The 25,583-nt window shown below is 34.0% G+C and overlaps 1 protein-coding gene across 2 annotated transcripts in view; it reads left to right on the top strand.

Annotated features, from left to right (window-relative positions):
• The window catches only part of EPHA6 (EPH receptor A6), an 861,509-nt gene that overhangs the window by 373,410 nt on the left and 462,516 nt on the right, over nucleotides 1–25,583 (top strand). For both annotated transcript variants that reach the window (XM_042903083.1, XM_042903084.1), the window contains exon 5: nucleotides 12,201–12,536. In XM_042903083.1, coding sequence (XP_042759017.1) covers nucleotides 12,201–12,536 — 336 coding nt within the window. The remainder of the gene's footprint in view (nucleotides 1–12,200; nucleotides 12,537–25,583) is intronic.

The following is a 25,583-nucleotide window of genomic DNA, read 5'->3' on the forward strand; positions in this document are numbered from 1 at the left end:
TTTCCCTACCACTTCATGTAAAATATGTAAGAAAAATTCACCAATTATCTTTGCCATTTTGTTTTAGTAATGCTTTTGTCCTGCTATTCATGGTATTTAACTCTGTTGTTTGAAACTCTCTGTTTCCTTTTATTCTAGGACCTGTTCATCCTTCTAATTTTCTCACCATTGTATTTGTCACCATTGATAGTTTCTCTTCTTTTCCTTACCTGTTAAATATTAATTTTCCTCATGTTCCTTTATTTGCTTTCTTATCTTTTCAATGTGCTCATTCTCATGACTTCAAATACTACCTTTAAATGGATGGTGCCTATATTTTTATTCATATCCTAGTCTTTTCTCCTAAGTCCAAAGTTGTCTAGCGAACTAATTGTGGGATTTGACAACCTATATGTCCTATAGAAACCTGCCCAAATGTCTGACCTTACATAATACCATATTCCCTTTGGTTATTGATCCCATGGTCCAAGATTCTGAGCTTGTTCTCATCCTTGGTGCCAGCAGTTTCTTTTACTTGAAATACTCTTCCTCAAAGTCTTCTTATGGCTGTTTTCTTTTTGCCATTCAGGCTCAAATACCAGCTCTTGGGACAAGCACTTCCTGACCAACCGTTCAAAAATAGAATTCCTCCCAGTACTCTTTTTAATGTCACTTTTTTTTAAAGATTAAAAAAAAGTTTTTATTTACTTTTGGGAGAGAGAGAGAGAGATAGAAAGCATGTGGGAGGGACAGAAAGAGAGGGAGAAGGAGAATCCCAAGCAGATTCTGTACCATCAGCCCAGAGCTCGATGTGGGGCTTGAACTTATGAACCACGAGATCATGACCTGAGCCAAAATCAAGAGTCGGATGCTTAACCAACTGAGCTACCCAGGCTCCCCTGTGACTTTTTATTTTTTATGGATTATAACAGTCTTTGAAATTTCTGATTTATTTGTGCATTTCCTTCTTTGTTTATTGTTATTCTAGCCCCACTAGACTATAAGACCCATGAGATCATGGATGTTCTTTCTCTCCTATTCTCCAGCACTAATAATAGTATGTAGGCACTAGGCACTAGGTTCTAAAATTTATTTAGAATTCATTTGTTTGTTGAAGGAGTAGACTAATAATTTCAAGCTCAACCTGCAAAAGTCAGTTGACTGCTTTGTCTCTCAGCCTTCTCATCCACCCCAGCTTTATGTCCTTGTCCTGGTGAATCCTCATCTGCCCATGCATCTAAACCAGAAAGCTTGGAATCATAATTCTTGCCCAGACTTTAACATGTCCTATCAATGTTGTAGACACAAGTACTATCAGTTCTGCGTCTTAGCATTTCTTCAGTCCATTCCTTCCTGTTAGTTCCTGGCCCTATCCTTTTAGTTGAGGGCTTCAACTCACCCTTGGGCTAATTTAATAATATCCTGGCTAGTCCCCTTCCTTTAGCCTTCTATACCTCCAAATATTCCAAACTATTAGAAACAAAAATAAACCTTGATTGTATTACCACTTCCTCCTATGGTCTTTCAAAGCCCAACCTCCATTTCCCAAATTGTAAGTCAATCCAAGGACATTCAAAATCCTGGCCTGTTTTTCTCCATCTCTATTTTTTTTTTTAATGTTTATTTATTCTTGCAAGAGAGAGAGAGAGAGAGAGCACGTGAGCACAAGCGGGGGAGGGGCAGAGAGAGAGGGAGACACAGAATCTGAAGCAGCCTCCAGGCTCTGACTTGTCAGCACAGAGCCCAACGCAGGGTTCAAACTCACTAGCCGAGCCACGAGATCATGACCTGAGCTGAAGTCAGACGCTTAACAGACTGAGCCACCCAGGTGCTCCTCTCCCTCTCTAATTTTAACTATATTAGGATCTCTCAAACAGCCCTACTAACCAGTTATATCAGCAACATACTTGCAACCTTAGGCCTTCTTGATTTTTAAAAACTCCTTATGTCGTTTTTGCTTGAACTACAAATTACATAAAAGAAATTGTGAATAAGAAATTTAAAATGAAATACCAAAATGTTTTCTCTGAATTTTTAATCTACTTCATAAACCCTTAACTTTATTTCCCAGGTGACTAATTAATGTATATTCTGTACTTTGAAGGATGAACTGTGGAGGACACTTCTTCATGTCAGATCTTGGTCAATTAGGGCTGCCTTTGAGAGCAGTTGAGAGCACAGGAGACGCAGCTGCCTGCCAAGAAATCTGTTATCAAAATAACTATCTAAGGCTTTTCCAGGCCAGAAGGGAAAAGTACTCACTGAGGTTAAAGACACAAAGGAAAATAAGGAAAATAAGAATTACCAAGAAAGTACTTGTCCAGCAGGAAAGGCAGAGAGCATGAAGGGGTCAAGAGAAATGAAGTGAGGGTCTAATACATGGTTGCATGAAAAGTTAGACAAAATATAATTACAATGTCATAGCATTTTTACTTTGCTGTTTCTCTTGTGTTTAAATCAATAGGATTTTTTAAAAGCTTCCAAACAGATGCTGGAAGATTAACACATTCAGCAAACATTCGTGTTACCCACTTAGAAAGGTTCAAAACGTAAAAATGTAAATTATATATATATATATATATATATATATATATATATATATATGGGTAATTCTAATGGACATCATTAAGGATTTCTCTGTTTTTTTCGTCTTCTAAATATGAATCAAGTATCTTAGGAGTAAACACAGTTTTTTCAAACTTCATTCTTAATATAAAGGCAAACTCCATGGTTTTGTGTCTTTATATTTGACATACAGTGATGAGGATTGACATGAACTTACAAAAGTTGAATTTACTTTTGCTATAAGGCTAATATTGTAAAATCGCTTCTTTATTGCTGGAATAATCTGCAACTTTAAAAAGTAATTATCTCTCGGTGTGCCAGGGTGGCTCAGTTGGTTAAGCATCTGACTTCGGCTCAGGTCATGATCTCGCAGTTTGTGAGTTCCAGCCCCGCATCAGGCTCTGTGCTGACAGCTCAGGTCCTGGAGCCTGCTTTAGATTCTATGTGTGTGTGTCTCTCTCTCTGCCCCTCCCCGCTCACGCTCCCTCTCTCTCGAAAATAAATAAACATTAAAAAAAATTTTTAAAGTAAGTATCTCTCATTCTTATTTTGAGTGGAACAAGTAGTGTGTTGAGATGCAACAGGTGTTATTCATTTGTGCTGCCCGACTCATGTCCCCTACTTCTGGGTGGGTACAGGATTTCGCACCCAGGGACCCCCACTGTGCTTGCTTTCTCTTTATTTTTCCCATATCTTTCAGTTTTCTTCTTCTCTCTTTCCTAAGCATGTTTTGCATGGAGAAAACGATTCTGGTTCCTTGCTTTTCCACCTCACAAGTGAAATACAAAAGTGCAACTAATTGTTCAGGTGGCTCATTGTAAGCACAATGTAGGAACCACAATCTGCAGACACTAGAATGGGAGAAGTTGCAAAGATGGATTTTCTTACTTCTAGAAGGCTATGTTATATTCTTGTCTTACTATAGAAAATAGCTCTAACTCAATGTATTGCAATGGTATATTTTTAAAATTAAAATGATCCTTACATTATGGAATAAATACCTGTATGCAATGAATCCCAGTTTCCCCAGTACTGATCACTGATGTAGGATATCTTTTGAGCTTCATAGAGTTTCCTAAATGCAGATACTTTAATCTTTATTTCTGTGGAGGTTCTTTTACCAAATCACCTGGGAGAGGTTCCTCTATAGAAAGAAATATTAAGTGGTCATTCTGCTGATGCTGGAGAATTGAGTTACCACTTGCTCTCAGGCCTCTAACAGTTGGAATCCAGAAAATATTGTACCATTCAGTATCATCTACTTGTACACAACAAACCAGTTACCAAGAAGCATCCATAATTGGAAAAGGAGCATTCATTATTATCTTCACAGTGTTATGCATTTTGAGAAAGGTTATTAATTTGCTTTAATCTATTCATGTATTGTTTTATCTTCCCTCCCAAGTTATGACTGTACTTAGTCTTTTCATATTTCTCTTTTCTATTTCTAATGAGTGTTTAATTAAAAATAATTGACTCAAACACAGAAAAGGCTACATGTAGGTGTGCATAATTTTTTTTATGGTATTAGGGAACTGGATGCTATTTTACTCAGAAGACACAAAGCCAGCCTTCTCATTATTTCATTTGTATTTTAGTGTGCTTTTATCATACATGTGTTTTTGCATTTAACTCTTGACCTGTACAGCAATAATACATTTCTGTGATTCATACAATTAGTTATTCTATGGGTTTCCTTTTTTGTTTTTCTGAATTGATAAGGGTGGCCGATAACCATTTCTTGGAATTTTTCCCAGGTAAAATTATATCTGTGCTCTATAGCATAGAAATTTGGGGCCACAAGTGTTTACTTTTCAAATTCTTAAGTGTTTTAAGGAATTTAAAAGTTCTTAACAAATTTAAAATTTAAGAAGTTGTAAGTTCCTTCCCAATGGATAGAGACATGGGTGACTGCCCTTTTTGTTTATGGGTCTTTGTTAGTTAATCTCAGTTACTGTAACATATCCTTTCCTTCCACTTCTTTATTTTCAAGTTATGTGAGTCTATCCTTCACCAATAACACCAGGATCTTGGAAAGATCATAACCTCAAACTTCCTATTCTCCAATATTTGTCAAAATTTGCACTATTTGAAAAATAATTATTGGAGGATTGCATAATGCCATGCATTCTATTTGTCCCCTTAGTAAAAGCACATGTTGCCTTTGGATCAGGCTGGACCAGGATAAACTTGTGTACAGTAATACAAATATTTCAGTGCAATATGTACCCTTGTTAAGTGTTAGTCACATCTTCTATGAATGGTGATGAATAACCATTTTGGGTTTTTTTTCATCACCAAAAGATGAACAAACTTTTGGGTTTATTATGAGATGAATGAAATCATGTGAAGTAAGAAGTACACATCTTAGAACAAAATGAGTGCTCAAGATGCTGGCTATATTTTAAAAATTCATACCTATAAAAGTATAAAACTGCTCATTTCTGCCTCAGGACCAATAGGAAAATGCCACAAGTGGGTAACACCTAAATTGGAAACTGAAGGATGAGTAGGAATCTTCCACAGAACAAAGGACATAAAGGAACAGCATGTACAAAAGCATTGACATGCAGCAAAAGGGAGCAAGAGACCTGGTTATGAAGACACGTGGTGACAAGGTTGAGAGGTTTAGCTTTTATTCTGGAAGTGAGTGGTATTTGGCCGATAAGATTTTTGTCATTTGTTTCCTTTAATTGTGAGTTTTAGAAGTAATGGAGAATCTAAAAAGAATTATCTAAGTCACCATTCACAGTACTATGAAAATGTAAATGGATAGCAAGTCTTTTTTTTTCTCTCTTTTTGGTAAGTTTATTTATTTTGAGAGAGAGAGAGAGAGAGAGAGAGAGAGAGAGAATGTGAATGGGAGAGGGGCAGAGAGAGAAGGAGAGAGAGAGAATCCTAAGCAGACTCCACACTCAGCACAGAGCCTGATGCAGGGCTTGATCCCATGACTGACTGTGAGATCATGACCTGAACCGAAATCAAGAGTCAGCTGTTCAGCCAACTGACCTACCCAGGTGCCTCAATGGATAGCAAGTGTTAATTTTGAATGTCGATTTCATTACTGAAGTAGGTGCAAACATATTGAAGAAAATGAAAATACGTGAAATACAAAGAATTTGAAGTGTACTCGCTGCTGTATTTTGAGCAATATTTATCTTAAAATTTTAATTTTCAATTGCTCTTCTGTATATAAAATTGTTTTAAAATGCTTTAAGATCGGGGCACCTGGGTGGCTCAGTCAGTTGAGCATGTGGCTTCGGCTCAGGTCACGATCTCACAGTTTGTGGGTTCGAGCCCTGCATCAGGCTCTGTGCTGGCAGCTTAGAGCCTGGAGCCTGCTTCCAATTCTGTGTCTCCCTCTCTCTTCTCCTCCCCTGCTCATGCCCTCTCTCTCTCCTTCAAAAATAAATAAAAACATTTAAAAAATGCTATAAGATAACATTATTCAAGAACCTGCCATCAGAATGCAATATATTTCTAATTTGTATGTTTTGAAAATTTGTATTTGGCAATACTCTCTAAGCAAAGCACTATAAGATACTTTTAATATCACATGTGTTTTTTACCTATAGGATGAATACATGTAGTAGAGTTAAAAAAATATAAATATAAAAAGACCTAGGGATCATCCTACCATTAGTACACTGTATGACCTTGACATAATTATAGTACTTTCCTGGGCCTCATTGCTTTATCTGGCTAAATTGATTTATCTTCCCTCCAATGAGGTTGAAGCTCCATGTTTGTGATTACTTACCATTTATTTCCAAATATACAAACATTTTGTGAACAAAACTTAGAGCACAAAGTGGCTTAGAGTAGGAAAATACAGAATTCTGTTTACAGATACACTTATTAAATACATTTTTCAAAGATCATATAGGAAGGACATTAGATTAATAATATGGCTATAGATAAAAGTTAAAGTTAAGAGCAATAATTCAAAGAGTAAGATGGCTTTTAGAGTTTTAAATTATGTCCATATGCAAATCTGGCAACCTATATTGTAGTACATTATTAAAATACAGAAATGTACTTTTTCATATGAACTATTCCTATGTGTTTATCTTTCTTTAGTATATTTTACAGTTTACTCATTTGCAAAATTATTTACCTAGACATCTCTAGATGGTTCAATATATTTTTTAAATGTTCTTTTTGGGATAGATTAACATAGAACAATTTTTATCTCCTTTGTAAACTCATAGATATAAAGAAATTCCCATTTATTAGGTGACTGTACTATTATATGCATTTTTTTGATGTTTATTTATGTTACAGAGAGAGAGAGAGAGAGAGAGAGTGAGCAGGTGAGGGGCAGAGAGAGAAGGAGACATAGAATCCCAAGCAGGCTCCAAAATCTGAGCTGTCAGCACAGAGCTTAATGAGGGGCTCGAACTCATGGACCACAAGATCATGACCTGAGCTGAAGTCAGACGCTCAACCGACTGAGCCACCTAGGTGCCCCTATTTTACTTCTTATTCAAATTCTAGTTAGTTAACATACAGTGTAATATTAGTTTCAATAGTAGAATTTTGTACATGTGCAATACCCGGTGCTCATCACAGCAAGTGCCCTCCTTAATATCCATTTAACCCATCCTCCCACCCCATCCCCCAGAAACCCTCAGCTTGTTCTCTATAGTTAAGAGTCTGTTTTATGATTTTTCTGTCTCTTTTTTCCCCCAGTCATATGTTTGGTTTCCTAAATTCCACATATGAGTGAAATCATGTATTTGTCTTTCTCTGACTGACTTATTTCACTTAGCATAATATGCTCTAGCTCCATCCTAATCATTGCAAATTGCAAGATTTTATTCTTTTTGATGGCTGAGTAATATTTCATTGTGTATGTGTGAGTGTATATATATGTGATATATATTTATTATATCTATATCTATCTATATCTATGTATATATGTATATATATGTATATATCTATGTACATATATATACGTATATATATACACACACACACACATATATATAACAACAGTCAGTGGACATTTGGGCTCTTTCCAGAATTTGGCTAGTGTTGATACTCCTGCTATAAACATTGGGGTGCATGTGTCCCTTTGAATCAGTATTTTTGTATCCTTTGGATAAATACCTAGTAGTGCAGTTTCTGGTTTGTAGGGTAGTTCTATTTTTAACTTTTTGAGGAACCTCCATATTAAATTATAGAGTGGCTGCACCAGTTTGCATTCCCACCAATATAATGTAAGAGGGTTGGTTCCCTTTTTCCACATCCTTGCCAACACTTACTTCCTGTGTTAATTTTAGCCATTCTAACAGGTGTGAGGTGACATTTCATTGTAGTTTTGATTCGTATTTCCCTGATGATGAGTGATATTGAGCATCTTCTCATGTATCTGTTAGCCATTGAACGTCTTCTTTGGAAAAGTGTCTATTCATGTCTTCTTCCCATTTCTTCACTGGATTATTTGTTTTTTGGGTGTTGAGTTTGATGAATTCTTTATAGATTTTGGATAGTAACCCTTTATCATATATGTCATTTGGAAATATCTTCCCCCATTCCATAGGTTGCTTCTTAGTTTTGTTGATTGTTTCCTTCACTGTGTAGGAGCTTTTTATCTTGATGGAGTCCCAATAGTCCCCTTTGCTTTTGTTTCCCTTGCTTCTGGAGACATATACTACTATATTCATGATAGTCATAAAATTAACAAACACATTTAAATTATTGCCAAGGAGTAACTTAACTCATAAAATATAGTTTAGTAAAATAGCCTTCCATAACTTGATACTCTCAGTTATTTGGATCAAATTTTCATTGTTCTTAAGGTTAGAAAATGCATCTGCGAACACAACTAGCTATATCGTAGATGAATAATTAGTCTTGAGTCAATTTGAAAAAGATCCATGTTTATCTGTGAGTTACTGTATTTCTACAATTATAATCATGGTGTCTAAATCTATAGCAATTGATGTAGTAACTTAAATACGATCCTTAAGTTTGCTGTCGTTCAGTGTCAGCCTTTAAGAGTGTTCTGCAGAATGCTAGTATTCCTGTAGATGCTTCTTGGAAAATAAGGTTCTATGAATAAATGTTTAGAAATGTTGGATTCAACAAAGCAAAGCAAATTGTATTATTTTTCATTTCAGTATCAGTCTACCAGAGGATTCTTAATTTGAGAACTAAGCTCATTTTTTGTGTGACATCTCATGGGGCTAGAAATATTGAAAGGATATATTTTGGGAAATACAGTTCTATTTTTATTTTTTTTTACATAAAATGAAATAAAACAAAAATCATAGCCCACCTGGCCTTTGCTACTGAGAGGAATATGGGGGCTGTAGACTCAGATGCTTTTCTGGGAATAGACTGTACTGCCACCAGGCTGTTTCATAAGTTGCTATTAAAATAACATTCCTTTATTCTTTAAACATGTCACAGGGGAACGCAAACTGAAGCAAAAGATTAAAAGTATACCTGCTAGATACACTAGTAGAAGTAAAATTGTAGTTTTATTGTAAGGTTTAATATACGATGGACTTGAAAAACAGCTAGTTGCAAATCAGAATAATTGTCCTTCTCTTATGAAGTCAATCTGGAGGGTGAAGTCTCTTCTATGTGAATTACTTGTTTCCTTTAAAGAAAAAAAATCAACATAAGGAAATCCCTGAGAGTTTTCTATACAGATGTCTCCAAAAGGGTTATTGCACCAGGTTTTTTTTTTTCCAATGTCACATAATCTTTGTATAATTTATAAATGATAACAAAGCAATCAGGCCACATTCATAAAAGCCCAGTGACAGATAATTTGCTTGAATCTGAGGATTAGAATTAATTGTCTCTCTTTGTTCCAAGTTTTAAATCTTAGTAAATGATTCACTGCATGTCATTACAGCTTAATATTTGCATGAAATCACAGTTTAGCTGGCATAATTTAACAGCAATTAAAAAGCTATTTAATCGTCATGCAAATTGGTATGAGGGCCCTTGAGTAAGAAGGGTGTCTGCCTTTTTTTGAAAGTATCTCCAGGCGGACAGTTATATACTTGCAGACACCCATAACATAATTGATAACATTCTTCCTATTCATGAAAATATAAGTGAATAATAATTCATGTTTTCCATTATAAATAAGAGAAAAGAGCAACAATATGAATATGTCATTCTGTAGGAAGACCTTTTTATGATAATGATAATGAATCTTTATCTCCCAGGCCTACGTCTAGGTTGGAGGCAAAAAGCAACATGCGTCCCTTTGCTGTAGTTTATAATGCCTTCCATATTTTACTCTCTGAAGGCAGACGTTTCTGCAACTTTCTGGAACAAAAATGGCATAAAGCAAAGTATGCAGAAACCTTTTAGAAAACCTAACCACCCCATTTCTAGGTCAGACTTTAGGTGATATACAAACAGATGGCTGAGGCCCCTACCCATCAGGTTGCTTTTATCAGGATCCAACAAAAAGAAAAAGGAAAATATAAAATAACAATTCTTAATATCTCAAACCCAATACATAGTCATGCACATTTATGAGTAATGTTATGCTACTGTAACACTGTATGACAGATCTTACTAATAAGTTCCCTATGCTTATTAAGACTATTCCCTACACTGCAACCAGAATGTTTTTTTTTTAAAACACATTACCTCCATATGTTAAATCTGTAAGTCTGTTTCTGTTGTACACAGAAAAATGTCCAGACTCATTCTAATGACCCTAGAAGTTTTGTGTTATCCAACCCTTTCTTCTTCCTTTAAACTCACTTCTTGGGTCTCCTGGGTGTCTCAGTCAGTTAAGCATCTGATTTTGGCTCAGATCATGATCTTACGGTTCATGAGTTCAAGCCCCACGTCAGGCTGTCTGCTGTCAGCACAGAGCCTGCTTTGGATCCTCTATCCCTTCTCCCTCTGCCCCTCCCCCACTGGTTCTCTCTCCCTCTTAAAAACATACATACAAAAAAGAAAAAACAAACAAAAAGCAAAACCAAAAGTAAACTTAAAAAAAAAAACCCTCACTTCTTGCTTTTCTCCTTTTGCATTCTAGCCACAGTGATTATCTGCCAGTTCCATGACTATTTTAAGATCTTTCTTGACTAAAGAACCTTCTACCCTTAGTATTCTCACTCCTCTGACATCTTCCTCACTAAGTCCATGAGGCTTTCTCAGAATGTTTCTCCAGATTAGTTCTCGTGATAATGTGTATTTCAGCTCCTTTCCTTTTGATTTTGCAATTGCACTTATTATAATTTGAATTTTATTATTGTTTATGTGTGTGTTTATCTGCCATTCAACTAAAATGTAAATAACAAAATCGGAATTATGTCTATTACATTCACACTGTAAGTCCAAGATCTAGCAGAGTGTCTGGGACACATAGTAGTCACTTAAAAATATTTATTTCATGATTAATGACTGTATCTTGAAATCCAAAAGGAGCCTATCCCAAAACTTTAATCTCTTCCTGTGGAAAGAAAGTTGTAGATAATTCCCTCCCATCATCTAAGCAAATTTTCTAGATAGCATAAATTTGAGGAATTGTTTTAGATTTCCTTTAAGCTAATTTTTTTCTAAAGAATGGCAGGGATGTATTTCATTAGTTACTTATTCAATGAATTATTTTTAAAGTATTTATAAAAAGCATAGTCTCTTAGATAAAGGATTCTGTATTATTTCACATATAGTGTGGTGCCTGACACTGAACAGACCATTGGTTAATGTTTGTACAATGAATAATACCAAACTGAGGTTTGAAGTACTCACATAAGTGTAAAAGTTTATTGACACAATTTTAAGAAAAGACTGGAGTAGTTAAAGGATATGAAGTACTCTATGCAGTGAGATCCATATGGAAAAATAGAAAAGAGACTGAGGAAAGATGCTCATGCACTTGTTAGGACTGACTTGGTTTATGCAGAGTTTTGATGATAAAGAAGATTCTGCGGATCTCCTGTTAGCTTTTAAAACACACTTATTTGTGTTTAGTACAGTTAATCTAAGTAAAAGTCTAATCACCATATCTTATGTATACCCTCCTTTATCCCATCCATATAATACTTTTATTCCATGAAATTGGCAAGGCCTTAGTAAAAGCCTTTCTGCTGCTTCCAACTTCCCTTTCTCTTCCTCTTCTTCCAAACTCTCTGTCTACCTAAAACCTATAACTTTTTTCTCAGCCTACAAGAAATAGATCCTTAGGGATTGTCAAAGGTGATAAGTGGGAGTTTTATCTATATACCGAATATAGTATGAAGACTGAAAGACTGAAGACAGTATGTTTTGTATATGTATGTTATTATTTTTCAAACTTTGAAAATGGTGATATAATTATTAAGACGTAATTAAAATCATCACATAATTTAAATAATGTTTGCTTATTATATATTTCAGTAAACAAATTTTCAAAGTATAATTACTATATATTTTGGAGATCTTTGGCTTTGATATTAAATACTCATATTCATATATCAAAAAATTAAGATATAGACCATCTTCACCCCTAAGATTCCTTTCTTACTAGACTTAATCAGATGTTTTTCACCATATTTCTTTATGGTTCCCATTAGAAGAAAGAGCTCAAACTAATATAAAAGACAAATGTTTATTGATTAAGTTTTCAAGGTAGCACCCTCTCATTCATTGTCCTACACATGTACATTTGTTTTTTAATTGCTTTTCTCTAGGGCCACCTTCAGCTCCTAGGAATGTGGCTTTTAACATCAATGAAACAGCCCTTATTTTGGAATGGAGCCCACCAAGTGACACAGGAGGGAGAAAAGATCTCACATACAGTGTAATCTGTAAGAAATGTGGCTTAGATACCAGCCAGTGTGAGGACTGTGGTGGAGGACTCCGCTTCATCCCAAGACATTCTGGCCTCATCAACAATTCCGTGATAGTACTTGACTTTGTGTCTCACGTGAATTACACCTTTGAAATAGAAGCCATGAATGGAGTTTCTGAGTTGAGTTTTTCTCCCAAGCCATTCACAGCTATTACAGTGACCACGGATCAAGATGGTAAGTTCCACTGCTGTTCTCTCTAAACAAACCCATAATTCCTTTTCGATGCATAATATCCCTGGTGGAATTATATTCACTGAGGTGTGGTTGTATACTCTATATGCCAAAGAAGTGATTTTCTGGTTGTTGTTCTTGCTGCTTCCTAAGGTCCAGAAAGATATTTTTTTTATTAGTAAGGTTATTTAGTAACTTATTAGTAAGTTTAATTAGATATAAGGCTTCTCTCTAATGTTTATGCATTGCTTTTGATATAATCCTATACAAATACATCTTAATGAGCAAGTCCATATTAACTTACCAACAAACATCAGATAAAAAAAATGTTGCTAAGTGAATTGAAATCTAGTTATTCCACTTATGGTGCCATTTCTTTTCCATATCAAATAAATAGTAAGAATTAATATTAATTATAATGCATATCTATGTTGTACAAACATCACAGCTAACATGTTTAACTATTATCCACTCTGAAAAGAGCAAAAAAAATATCCAGAAATGAATCCGAATGCTGTTGTTAGGTACCATTTGTGAAAAGTAGTTACATTGTCTTTTTTTAAAAATCCAATTGCTTTCAGTTAAATGCCCCCATCATAACACTACAGATTTTTACTGCAACATAGTTAGGCAGGAATACCCCTATGATTTTTATAAGTGTGTATTTTCTTTAACTCCCTCATAAACATGATTTATTGCAGTACATGATACAGTAAAAGCATCAGAGATTTTAAAAACTCCCTTTGAAAAGCATTCATAAATTATGTGGACACACAAAGAATTGTCTCATAGCAGAAAGTATTGTTATATATGAGCATATATATATGAGACAATTTATAAAGAAAGATAAAACTATTCTTACACATTGTATTTGTTGGCTAGCTCTGCTTTAACAAATGCCATAGACTATGTGGCTTAAACAACAGAAATTTATTTTCTTATAGTTCTAGAGTTTAGAAGTTCAAGAATAAGGTGTCAGCAAGGTTGATTTCATTCTGAAGCCTGTCTTCATTTTACCTTCATTACTACTTTTAAGGCCCTATCTCCAAATACAGTTACGTTCTGAGGTACTGAGGTTAGAATTTCAACATATGAATTTTGGACATGGGGGTACATTAAAGGCAGCAGATGGTGATATTTAAAATAGAAGTATATTGAAAGTGTTGAAATACTACTCAGCAACAAAAAGGAACAAATTATTGATACATATAGCTTAGATGAACTTTAAGCCAATCTCAAAAGGATGCATACTGTGTGATTCACTTATTTAACATTCTTCAAATAACATAATTATAGACATGAGGAATAGATAAGTGGTAGCCAGAACTGGGATTTGGGAGAGAGGGATATGGCTATCAAGAGCAGGAGAGAGCGTTGATGATAATACAGTTACATATCTTTTGTGGTGGTAGTTACATTAAGCTACATATATGATAAGTTCATAGAGCTACACACACACAACATGCCCAGTGGATTTTACCAATGTCATTTTTCTGCGTTTGAATTTGTACCATAGTTATGCAAATAGTTAATACTGAGGAGGCTGAGTAAAGGGTGTATGAGACTTCACTATACATATTTTTATGAAACTATAATTATTGTAAAACAAAAAGTTAAAAAAAATTGCTAAACCTGTAAAATGCACAGAAAGAAAGCTTTAACATTTTACTAAGAACATTGTAGATGAATGTGACTTTTATTTAAAGTATTAAACATAAATTCCCATTGTCAATAATCTTCAGAAATGCATCTAATAAATAAAGCAAAGCCAAATAGTGCCATACAATCATCATCTTTGTATTTACCATGCAACTTTCCCCTTCATTTAGCAAATAGTTACACACCATAGAATTTGCTTTATGGCTATTAAAATGGAATTCCTATTTCCTCTTTTTTTTTCCTTCTTTCCCATAGTATCAACAAAATCTTGTCAAAGTATCTTCAGGATAAAACAGATTAGGGTCTTCTGTTCCTCTCAGCATTAGCAGATTACTTCTAAGGCCTTTTGGCTGTAGCTGGGTCAAAAAAATACAACTCAGAACAATCATTCTTAACTATAGGGTATATATAATTAAGTTGAGGGATAAAGACAGTGTATCACTTTAAATAAAATATATATGTAACTGTGTTTACATATTTTCATACATATTATATTCAGCAGTCTTTCATTCTAGGGTTAGAAGAGTTACTTAGTCTACTCTTCCACCTAGCAGAAAGACAGAATATAATTGTTTCTCACTTTTAAAATGATAGAATTCATTAAAACTATATTGCTTTGAGGACAGAAGGTTAATCAGGCACAAAACAAAATATAGTATCCATATGTTGAGATGATACATTCTGGAAGGATAATATTATTAAATAGTCCTCCTCAATTAATTTTTCTTTGTTGAAGAGTATTAAGAAATAATTATTGATAATTTAATTTAACTGTATTTTAGATATAAATAATAAGAAAAATAAAAATATATTTAAATTTTATTTGAAAAGTACATAAAGGACCTAAACTGAGCTAAAATACACAAAATATTTAATAAAATATTATGACCAGCAGGAACAAGATAATTCTCACCACATTTATTCAACATAGTACTAGAAGTCCTAGACAGAGAAATCAGACAATAAAAAGAAATAAAAGGAAACAAACCTCAAGAGATTCTTAATGATAGAGAACAAACTGAGGGTTGATGGAGGGAGGTGGGTGGGGGACGGGCTAGATGGGTGAGGGGTATTTAGGAGGTCACTTGTTGTGATGAGCACTGGGTGTTGTAGGTAAATAACAAATCACTGAATTCTACTCCTAAAGCCATTATTGCACTGTATGTTAACTATTTAAAAATTTAAGTTAAAGAAAGAAAACAGCTTACATGAAGAAAATTAATTACTTCATTTAAAAAAGAACAAAAGAAATTGTGATTATATATATATATACATATATATATATGTATATATATATATATGTATATATATATTATTCAGGCATAAAAAGGGATAAAATCTTGCCTTTTGCAACAATATGGATGGACCTTGAGGGCATTATGCTAGATGAAGTAAGTCAGAGAAAGACAAATACTACATGATCTCAAATGTGGAATATAAAAAACAACAAAACAACAAAACATGAGATCATAGATACAGAAAATAGATTGATGATTGCCAGAGGCAGAGGGTGAAGAGTAGGAAGAATAGGTAAAGGGAGTCAAAACTTCCATTTATAAAATAAATGTCATGGAGATGTAATGTACAACATGGTGACTATAGTTAATAATATTGTGTTGCATATTGGAAAGTTGCTGAGAGTATGTCTTAAAAGTTCTCATCACAAGAAAAGAAATTCTGTAACTATATGTGATGATGATGTTACCTAGATATTGTGGTGATCATTTCATAATATATACAGTTATATAATCATTATGTTGTACTGCTGAAACTAATAAAATGTATGTCAGTTATGCCTCAATAAAAAAGTACAAAAAATAAAGACCTAAAGATTAAAAAAAGAAATAAAAGGCATCTAAATCAGTAAAGAAGTTAAGATTTTCACTATTTGCACATGACATGACACTACATATATATATATAGAAAACCCAAAAGACTCCATCAAGAAACTATTAGAATTGATAAATGAATGCAGTAAAGTCACAGGATACAAAGCAATGTACAGAAATCTGTTACATTTATACACTAATACTGAGGCAGCAGAAGGAGAAATCAAGGAATCAATCCCATTTACAATTGCACCAAAAATCATTTTATACCTAGGAATAAACCTAACCAAAGAGTGGAAAGACCTGTACTCTGAAAACTGTAAAACACAGATGAAAGAAATTAAAGGCAACAACAACAACAACAAAAAAAAAAAAAAAAAAAAAAAAGGAAAGATATTCCATGGTCATGGATTAGAAGAACAAATGTTGTTAAAATATCTACACTACCCAAAGCAGTCTACACATTTAATGCAATCCCTATCAAAATATTAACAGCATTTTTCACAGATCTAGAACAACCAATCCTGTAATTCATATGCAACCACAAAAGACCCCAAATAGCCAAACCAACCTTGAAAAAGAAAAGCAAAGATGGAGGCATCATAACAAAACCGTAGTGATCAAAACAGTTTGGCACTGGCATGAAAACAGACACATAGATCAATGGAACAGAATAGAAAACCCAGAAATGGACCCACAAACATATGGCCAACTAATCTTCAACAAAGCAGAAAAGAATATCCAATGGGAAAAAGACAATCTCTTCAACAAATGGTATTGAGAAAACTGGACAACATTCAAAAGAATGAAACTGGACCACTTTCTTACACCATATAAAAAAATAAACTCAAAATGGATACAATGTAAGAACTGAAACCACAAAAATCCTAGAAGAGAACACAGGCAGTAACCTCTTTGACTTTGGCCATAGCAACTTTTTTCTAGATTTGTTTCCTGAGGTAAGGGAAACAAAAGAAAAAATAAACTATTGGAACTGCATCAAAATAAGAAGCTTCTGCACAGTAAAAGAAACAATCAACAAAACTAAAGGCAACCTAAGGAATGCAAGAAGGTATTTACAAATGATATAGCTGATAGGGCTAGTATCCAAAATATATAAAGAACTTATAAAAGTCAATACCCTAAAATAAATAATCCAATTAAAAATGGGCAGAAGACATGAATAGCCCTTTCTCCAATGAAGACATACTGATGGCCAACAGACACACGAAAAGATGCTCATTATCACTTACCATCAGGGAAATGTATATCAAAACAACAATGTGATATTACCTCACACCTGTTAGAACGGCTAAAATCAACAACACAAGAAGCAATTGGTATTGACGGGATGTGGAGAAGAAGGAACCCTCTTGCACTGTTGGTAGGAATGCAAACTAGTGCAACCACTGTGAAAAACAGTATGGAAGTTCCTCAGAAAGCTAAAAATAGGTCTACCCGATGATCCAGCAATGGCACTACTGGCTGTTTACTCAGACTATACAAAAACACTAATTCAAAGAGATACATGCACCCCTATGTTTATAGCAGCATTATTTACAATAGCCAAACTATGGAAGCAGTTTAAATATCCATCAGTTGATGAATAGATAAAGAAGATGTGGTGAATATATATATGATGGAATATTATTCAGCCATAGAAATGAATGAAATTGTGTCATTTGCAATGATATGAATGGAGCTAGAGAGAATAATGCTAAGAAAAATAAGCCAGAGAAAGATGAATACTATATGATTTGATTCATATGTGTATATTAAGAAACAAAAAACAAATGAGCAAAGAGAAAAAAAAGAGAGAGAGAGTGAAACCAAGAAACAGACTCTTAACTATAGAGAATGAACTGATAGTTACCAGAGGGAGGATAGTTGTGGGATGAGTTAAATAGGTGAAAGAGATTAAGGTGTGCACTTTTTGTGATGAGCACCAGGTGATGTATGGAATCGTCGAATTAGTGTATTGTACACCTGAAACTCATATAACACTGTACGTTAACTGGAATTCAAATAGAATCTTCAAAAAAATAACAAAAGTAGACATATGCAGGATGGCAGTGAGCTACTGAATATTAAAATACATTTATCTTGCACTAACAAAAAATATATTATGACCAGCTCTACAAGTAAGTATGAGTGACTGTCTCCAGGTCAATTTTGAGACATACCAAGAAGGCCTTGTCTCATTGTACCTGAACTTCAGACAGTAGAGAATCACATCTTTAAAAATGAAAATGCTTTTAAAAGAAAAAAAAAAAAACAAAAAAAAAAGAAAAAATAATAATAAAAAAATTTAAAAAAAATGCTTTAAGCAAGGGGAACAGTATAAAATAACTCAGTCTGTGTCTGTGCATGTATAAGTTACTCTTATCATATCATATCCAAGTGTTGGGTATAAAAAGGAGCTAATAGTAACTAGAGTTTCCTAGAACCAGACTTCAGACGTCATAATGTGTGCCAGCCTTTTTTATAATAAGATAATAGTTTTACTGTTGCAAATTGAAGAAGGTATGTTCCATCATCCCACTTGGGTCTCTTTGGAACATCTCCTTAAAGCAACTTGAAACACTTTCCAAAGTTGTCTGGTAGATAATACATTACAATTTTGTTGGACTAAGGGGACCAGAGTCAAAGATTTTTCTTATTAACTGTAGGTTACATATCATTGTTTTTATACTAAAATGGAACAGTGATACATGCTGTTCATAAAACCTTTAATTTATTCGACATATAGACATTGATGAATGAGCCCTTATGAACTTTACACTCTGGTGGGGAGGCAGATAATAAAAAAATAGTTTGACAAATATATAATTAGTATGTGGTAAGTCCCACTACAGAGAAGAGCAAGGTGCTCTGAGAGCATCTTCTCCAAGTCTGGGGAATGAAGTTTCCCTGAGGAGCTGACATTTATATTAAGTTTTGTTTTGAGAGATGAGTAGGCAAAATGAGATTGGGATGGGCAAAGAAAAGGATTCAGAGCAGAAGGAACCAAGCAAAGAAAGGGTAAGCAACTGAGGGATTAGGTAGTGATAACTAATGTACCCAAGTTATCTAAAAAGTTGATATATTGCAGAGGTACAGCAGGATTTGAGGAAGGGACTGAAGATATAACTTAAAATTTGAAGAAATGAGTGGTGAGTGTCTGTAAAATAGCCAAGACAAGTTAGGGAATCAACCATTTAGCAGAAGATGCTGTTATATTATCAGGGCTATAAACAGGGAAAAAGAAAATCAGCAAAATAATAATATTGTTTATGAGGTGACACGTGTAGGAGTAATGAAGTAAAATATTAGAGACAACTGTATTATCTTTTCACTACTTTTTGTGTGTGCAGTGTGAAACATGGAGATAAAGAGAATATATTCATTGAATTGCCTTTTCTTTAATGTAGTCGACTAATATGTATATATCTTTTCTTATTTTTAAGAAATATTAAGGAAACCATATTAAATAACCCTGACTTAATTGTTTGTTCTCTGTTTATAATTAAACAAATATAAAAAAAATCCAAATCACTTAGAGCCACTTAGCTGTAGTTAGGAGAAACATTCCTTGATTATTCTGATTCCAGTCGGTTAAATAAGATTATAGATTTAAAACTATGACTCCCATAATTAGGAATCTTTGCAATAAACCTTAATTAACTGACTTCTACAATCCCTCAGAGCTATTTTTGCAATCTTCTATTTTCATAGTGTATTTAAATGGTCTTTAAAAGTGTTTCATTTAGAAAGTAACACCTAGAAAACATTTTATTTTAATCTTTAGTGCATGATAGGAAAACTAAGGTGTGTAGTGCAGTAAAAGGAATTATTCAGCTCATAGACAGTAAAAGAGAATGTTAATCATGGATAGTCAACCTGAAACAAATTGTGTTTGTAGATATCCTGACATCTGCAAAAACCTTTAGGGACCATGTTCAAAGTGAAAGAAATGCTAAATTACAAACCAATTCTGCTGATATTTGCTAACGGGTCTTTAAAGCAATTCTTGTCAGAACCAGGTTGTCTAATTCCTTGGTTTCTTAAAATGTACATTTAACACTCTTCTCTCTGCCATTGGATGACTATTCTGCATAGGTCTTGCCTTAGGCTCATATTTTGGCTGGAGATTTCGTATATTTACTCAGGCAGCAATAATTAATTGAACTAGCATTGAAAATAGACTTAAATAAAACAAATTCTCATATTTATAAACTTGAAATGTCTATTTGATTTATGGTTTGCTTCATTTTGGAAATACAGTCTATCTCAAATGCCAACCTTTTATACATTGTTCGAGTAGGTAATTAAGGACACTGTAAACATTCATTCATCTTTATGTCTGTATTTTAAATTATTTTATCTCAGGATATCTCTCACAGTCCTGTCAAAATTATTGACAACAAATACTTATTTTTCTAGAATCTGTGCAAGTCTACTCAAAGTAAAAAAAAATCAGTATGTTTTAAATGCTTACTAAATATACACTGAACACAAGCTAATGGTATAAGTTTCTTCAAAAAGGCAATAATGATAATTTAAGAGAGATGCTCTATTATTTGTATTTTTCATATTTCTTAAACACAAGAAAATTACATATTACAAAACCTACAAACACCTTATATTGAAGGATAAAACTTTCATGTCCAAGAAGTGTTTCTTTTCTGAAAAGTATGCCAGATATTTTATTTATGGAAGATAATTGAAATGTCTGTCTAATTAATCAAAACTAAATAACTTTATGGTTCAGCCAAATATTAACTTATAATAGAGTGTGGATGATTATAAACTTTTCTTACTCCTGAGAACTATCAAATTACATCCAAGTCTAGTGCCTTTTTGTAGCATGCATCTTTTGAGTAATCTAGAAAAGGCTCTTAGACTTTAGAAGTTAATTTGCTGAGGTTAGTTGGTGCCTCAGTTCTCAGTCAACAAATGAAGAAATTGAACCGCTCCCAGTCAGCTATGTTCAATAGCACACATTTTTATACCTCACTGAACCATAAATATGTATTTTTTAATATTTTGCTTTTCCAGCCAACATGTGAGCCTCTTGAGAGCAAAGATGATGTGTTTTTGACTAAGAATATTCTCAACCTACATTGTCTGTATTGATTCATAAATCTCTGTTGACTTGCATTAACAGAAATAGGAGATGATTTGAGTTGTCTTGCATTCATTAACTTATCCATTAATTCATTCAAAAATATTTATTGAATATTTACTGTGTGCCAGGAACTCTTATATGAACTAGTGGTATATAGCAAATAAAGGAGAAAAACAAATAAACAACAACAACAAAAACCAGTTAAGTGTCCCTGACTTCATAGATACCATGTTTTAGTGGCAAATAGTGATATGTCCCAATAGGAGATTTGGAAGAAAGAGAAGGGGGCATTTTACATGGGGAAAGCAAAAATACCTTTCTTGATAGCATAACACTTGAGCAGATCATGAGTTGAAGAGAAAATCTGTGAATATATAAAAGACTTGCAGGCAGTGGTAATAAAAAAGGGAAAAATCTTAAATTTAAGTAGGAATTTGTCTAGAAAGTTATTGCATATATTTTCTTTACCACATACTAAATTTCATGCTCACTAAATCCTCTGATGCTATGCTTACAGAATTTTCAACAAAAGGTTTTAATCAACACTAAACCATCCTTTAATAGCAATCATGTTTTTTTTTTTTTTCTTGGTGATCATACATTGCTAGAAAAATGTGTTTAATCCTAAATTTGATTTTAAGCAGTTGGCTCTTAGAGTTATCAGCTGTTTCTCTGAGGAATTCTCATTTGCACATTTTGCAGGAAAGATTACTGTTTTCTTTAGTAGAAAGTAATAAGATCTTATTGCTATTATAATGCCTTATTACTACATTAACAACGTTAACAGCATTTGTTCACACAAACTGAAAAGTGTTGGTAGAGATTGTTTAGGAAAATATTTTAAATCCTGCAAAAATAGATGTGGTTAGTAGTGAAGATAAATGCATATGATCACATTGTGCAGAATCTATATCTGCCATAGGTCATAAGGCTTTATGATTAGGAATATGCTAGCCAATTATTTGCTCATTTCCAATGCAGTTCTTTGGAGAAGGAAGCCATTTTAATTTCATCAGTAAAACTCTGACTACAAAACAAATTGACTGATTTGGATAACTGATTTGTTGGAGATTACTATTAAACACTAGGTTTTTAAAATATATATTTTCCAAAAGCCTCCTTTTTTTAAATATTATAAAGGACCAGGGGTGCTTGGGTGGCTCAGTCAGTTGAGCATCCAAATTTGGCTCATGTCATGATGTCGTGGTTCATGAGTTTGAGCCCCACATCGGCTTGCTGTTGTCAGCCTGTCAGCACAGAGCCCACTTCCAATCCTCTGTCCCTCTCTCTCTCTTTGTTCCTCCCTTGCTTGCACTCTCTCCTACATACATACATACATATATAATAAAAGATTGAAAAAGCATTAATGTGTAATAACTAAACTAAAAGATTTTCAAGGTTGATAGATTATTCTGATCATTATTGAAAATGTGAAATGTCTTCATATTTAAATAATTTGTAAAGATTGAAAACAAACTGTTGACCTTTTAATCAGACTGAAATTCTATATAGAATTTTTAGATCAAATAGCTTTTTTTTTCTTCCATGTATTTCTCAGCACTTTTCTATTTGGTTTGGTCTCTAAAACAGTCAGTTTCAGCTATATAATTTGTGATGCCCACTGAAAAATTAAACTACAAGACCCTTTGTTCAAAAAGCAGGAAAAAAGAGTCATTAAAGATACTAAAATATAAAGCCTTTTCTTTCTGCAATTTTTCTCTCAACTTGTCATGGTGATTTTTAATTGCCATTTAATGTTCTTCTAAGTAATGAAAAATACAATTGCAAATTATTAACATAAACTTTACCATTCATTTTTATATAGCTCAGTGACACCTTTAAATTCAAATATTAAAATGTTTAACTCATCTGTGGAATCATCAAAGTCACAGAATTATTTTTCTATAGTCCCTCCTCCCTCATCAGAGTCCCTAAAGGTTTCTCAAGCAGACCAGAACAGACAAATGTAGGCCATACTCAGAAAGGTTGGAAGGAGGAAGAGAGGTCTTGCCAGACACGGAGCCAGTTCAGTGGTCACTCCCTCTGCACAAGGATACCCTTAGGGAGAAGACACCCCTAGGTAATCAACCCACAGTACCCACAGTACACAACCCACAGTAGAAGGAAGGACCCCTACAGTCTTTAAACTGCCTTTCTAGGGGTGCCTAAGTGGCTCAGTTGTTTGAGTGTTCAACTTTGGCTCAGGTCATGATCTTACAGCTCTTGAATTCAAGCCTTGCGTTGGGCTCTGTGCTGACAGCTTAGAGCCTGGAGCCTGCTTCAGAGTCTGTGTTTCCCTCTGTCTCTGCCCCTAACCACTCTCATTCTGTCTCTCTCTCTCTCAAAAATAAATAAACGTTAAAAAATATTTAAACTGCCTTTCTAGAAACTGTTTGCTACCTGCATGAGGGGGGTGGGTGAGAAGCTTGCCCCTAGTAAGACATGGCCTCTTCAGAACATAGACAGCCAACACACACACACACACACACACACACACACACACACACACACACACAACTTTACACTACTCAGGGCTAACAGACCCAACCTAGATCCTGCCTACACACATGTCCAGACCCCCTCTGGAGACAGGAGACAACCTAGAAATGTGATCCTGACCCCTCAGTGGTCAACATAATCACCTAACTCAGGTGGAGGGTGGCAGCAATGATGGGGTGAGACAGGAATTGGAAGATTGCATGGCAGAGAGCAGGGGAGTCTGCCTTGGAAAATACATCTTGGAAATGTGGGAAGGTGGCTAGAGGCTGGACCTTACTTAGAGCCAGGGCTCCAAGCTCCAAGTGCATGCTCATTGTCCCATCAAACTTCACTTACAAAACTTGTATTCAAAGATAAAATTGTTACCAATTGCAAGATGGCAGTAGCTGAGCATTAACACCTTACATGGAAGGAGGGAACTGTGTAGGTGGGTAAGTTACACATTCATGAAACAAGCCCTGAAAACAATTTACAAAACAGTAATGTATTATTTTTCCCATTTACCTGTATGTGTTAGTCAGCAAACAAATGTACTCAGTGACTGTGATGTGCCAAGTACTGTGCTGTATGCCATGTAGTGAAAACAAGTTGCATGTTTGAGTGTTTGCGATGGGCTGCCTACTGTGGAGCAGCTAACAGTCAGTCTTTCATTCCCTAGATTTAAAAGGGAGAGCTTACCTAAGTAAAAAAGACTATATGATACCTGATTCTGTATACATTTTCAGGAACTGAGTGCCTGAAGTATTAGTACACAAGTCCTTAAAATATGTATAAAGTAATGAATGATTAAATAGTGATATGACAGGGAGTGAATGTTGACATTTCACTTATCTATTTTTATGAAAGAGAACCTAGTTGTTTGACCACACATTTATTCTGTTAGGCACCAAGCAAAGCTTTCAGTTATGAAAGATTAAAAACAAGATAATTGAAAGTTAGTTCCAAAATGCGCCTAATGCTATTCTAATTATTTTGACATTCTAATAGACCAAAGGTGAGTCTTCATAACTATGATCCCTTTATGCTCTGCTATGTATTGTTATACTGAGTCATTTCCAAGGTATACCCTTAGATAGAGAAGAGGGTTTTTTTTCCTCAAAATAATTATGATGTGGCTTGAATTATGTGTATTCATCCTTTTAAATTGTAATCCACAAAAATAATATAAAAACAGGGAGGGGGACAAAACATAAGAGGCTCATAAATATGGAGAACAAACAGAGGGTTACTGGAGGGGGTGTAGGGAGAGGGATGAGCTAAATAGGTAAGGAGCACTAAGGAATCTACTCCTGAAATCATTGTTGCACTATATGCTAACTAATTTGAATGTAAATTTAAAAATAAAATTAAATTTAAAAAAAACTTAACATAAATAAGGTAAAAAAAAAATAAAAAAATAAATTGTAACCCAGCTTACATATTTAAGTACTCTTTCATTAAAGCAAGTATATGAAGATAGAAATGTACTTTTTATTCCATTTCATTTTGCCTTTAAAAAACTATATAAGTCTTCTGCTCTATGATATTTATTACCTTTTACTTTATATAAAAATATATATAACTCTTCAGCTTTAAGATATGTGAATTGATGACTTATCTTTTTTACTTCCTACTTCAAGGCTTCTTTATATAAATAGTGAATGATTGACTATTTTCTATCTATGAGTTTAGATTATATTTCGATAAGTTTATTTGATAGTTATGTCCTATCTCCTAATTTTATATTTTTAAGTTTTAAATTACTTTTCATGAAGATAAGGATGTTGGCCAGTTGTAGATATGAATTCCACATTAAGATTCCTAAAAGTTGGGAATAGGCTCCTCATTCTATTTTTATGAGAAGAAACATTTAATGTGCTGAATATTTAAAAGATTCAACTGCTGTTTTTATGTAGCGGTTTTACAAAATGTGAGATACTTGTATTAAGAGCAGAACAATTAAACTCTATTTCAAAT

This window comes from Panthera leo, chromosome C2 (genome assembly GCF_018350215.1).
Source record: "Panthera leo isolate Ple1 chromosome C2, P.leo_Ple1_pat1.1, whole genome shotgun sequence".
Taxonomy (NCBI): domain Eukaryota; kingdom Metazoa; phylum Chordata; class Mammalia; order Carnivora; family Felidae; genus Panthera; species Panthera leo.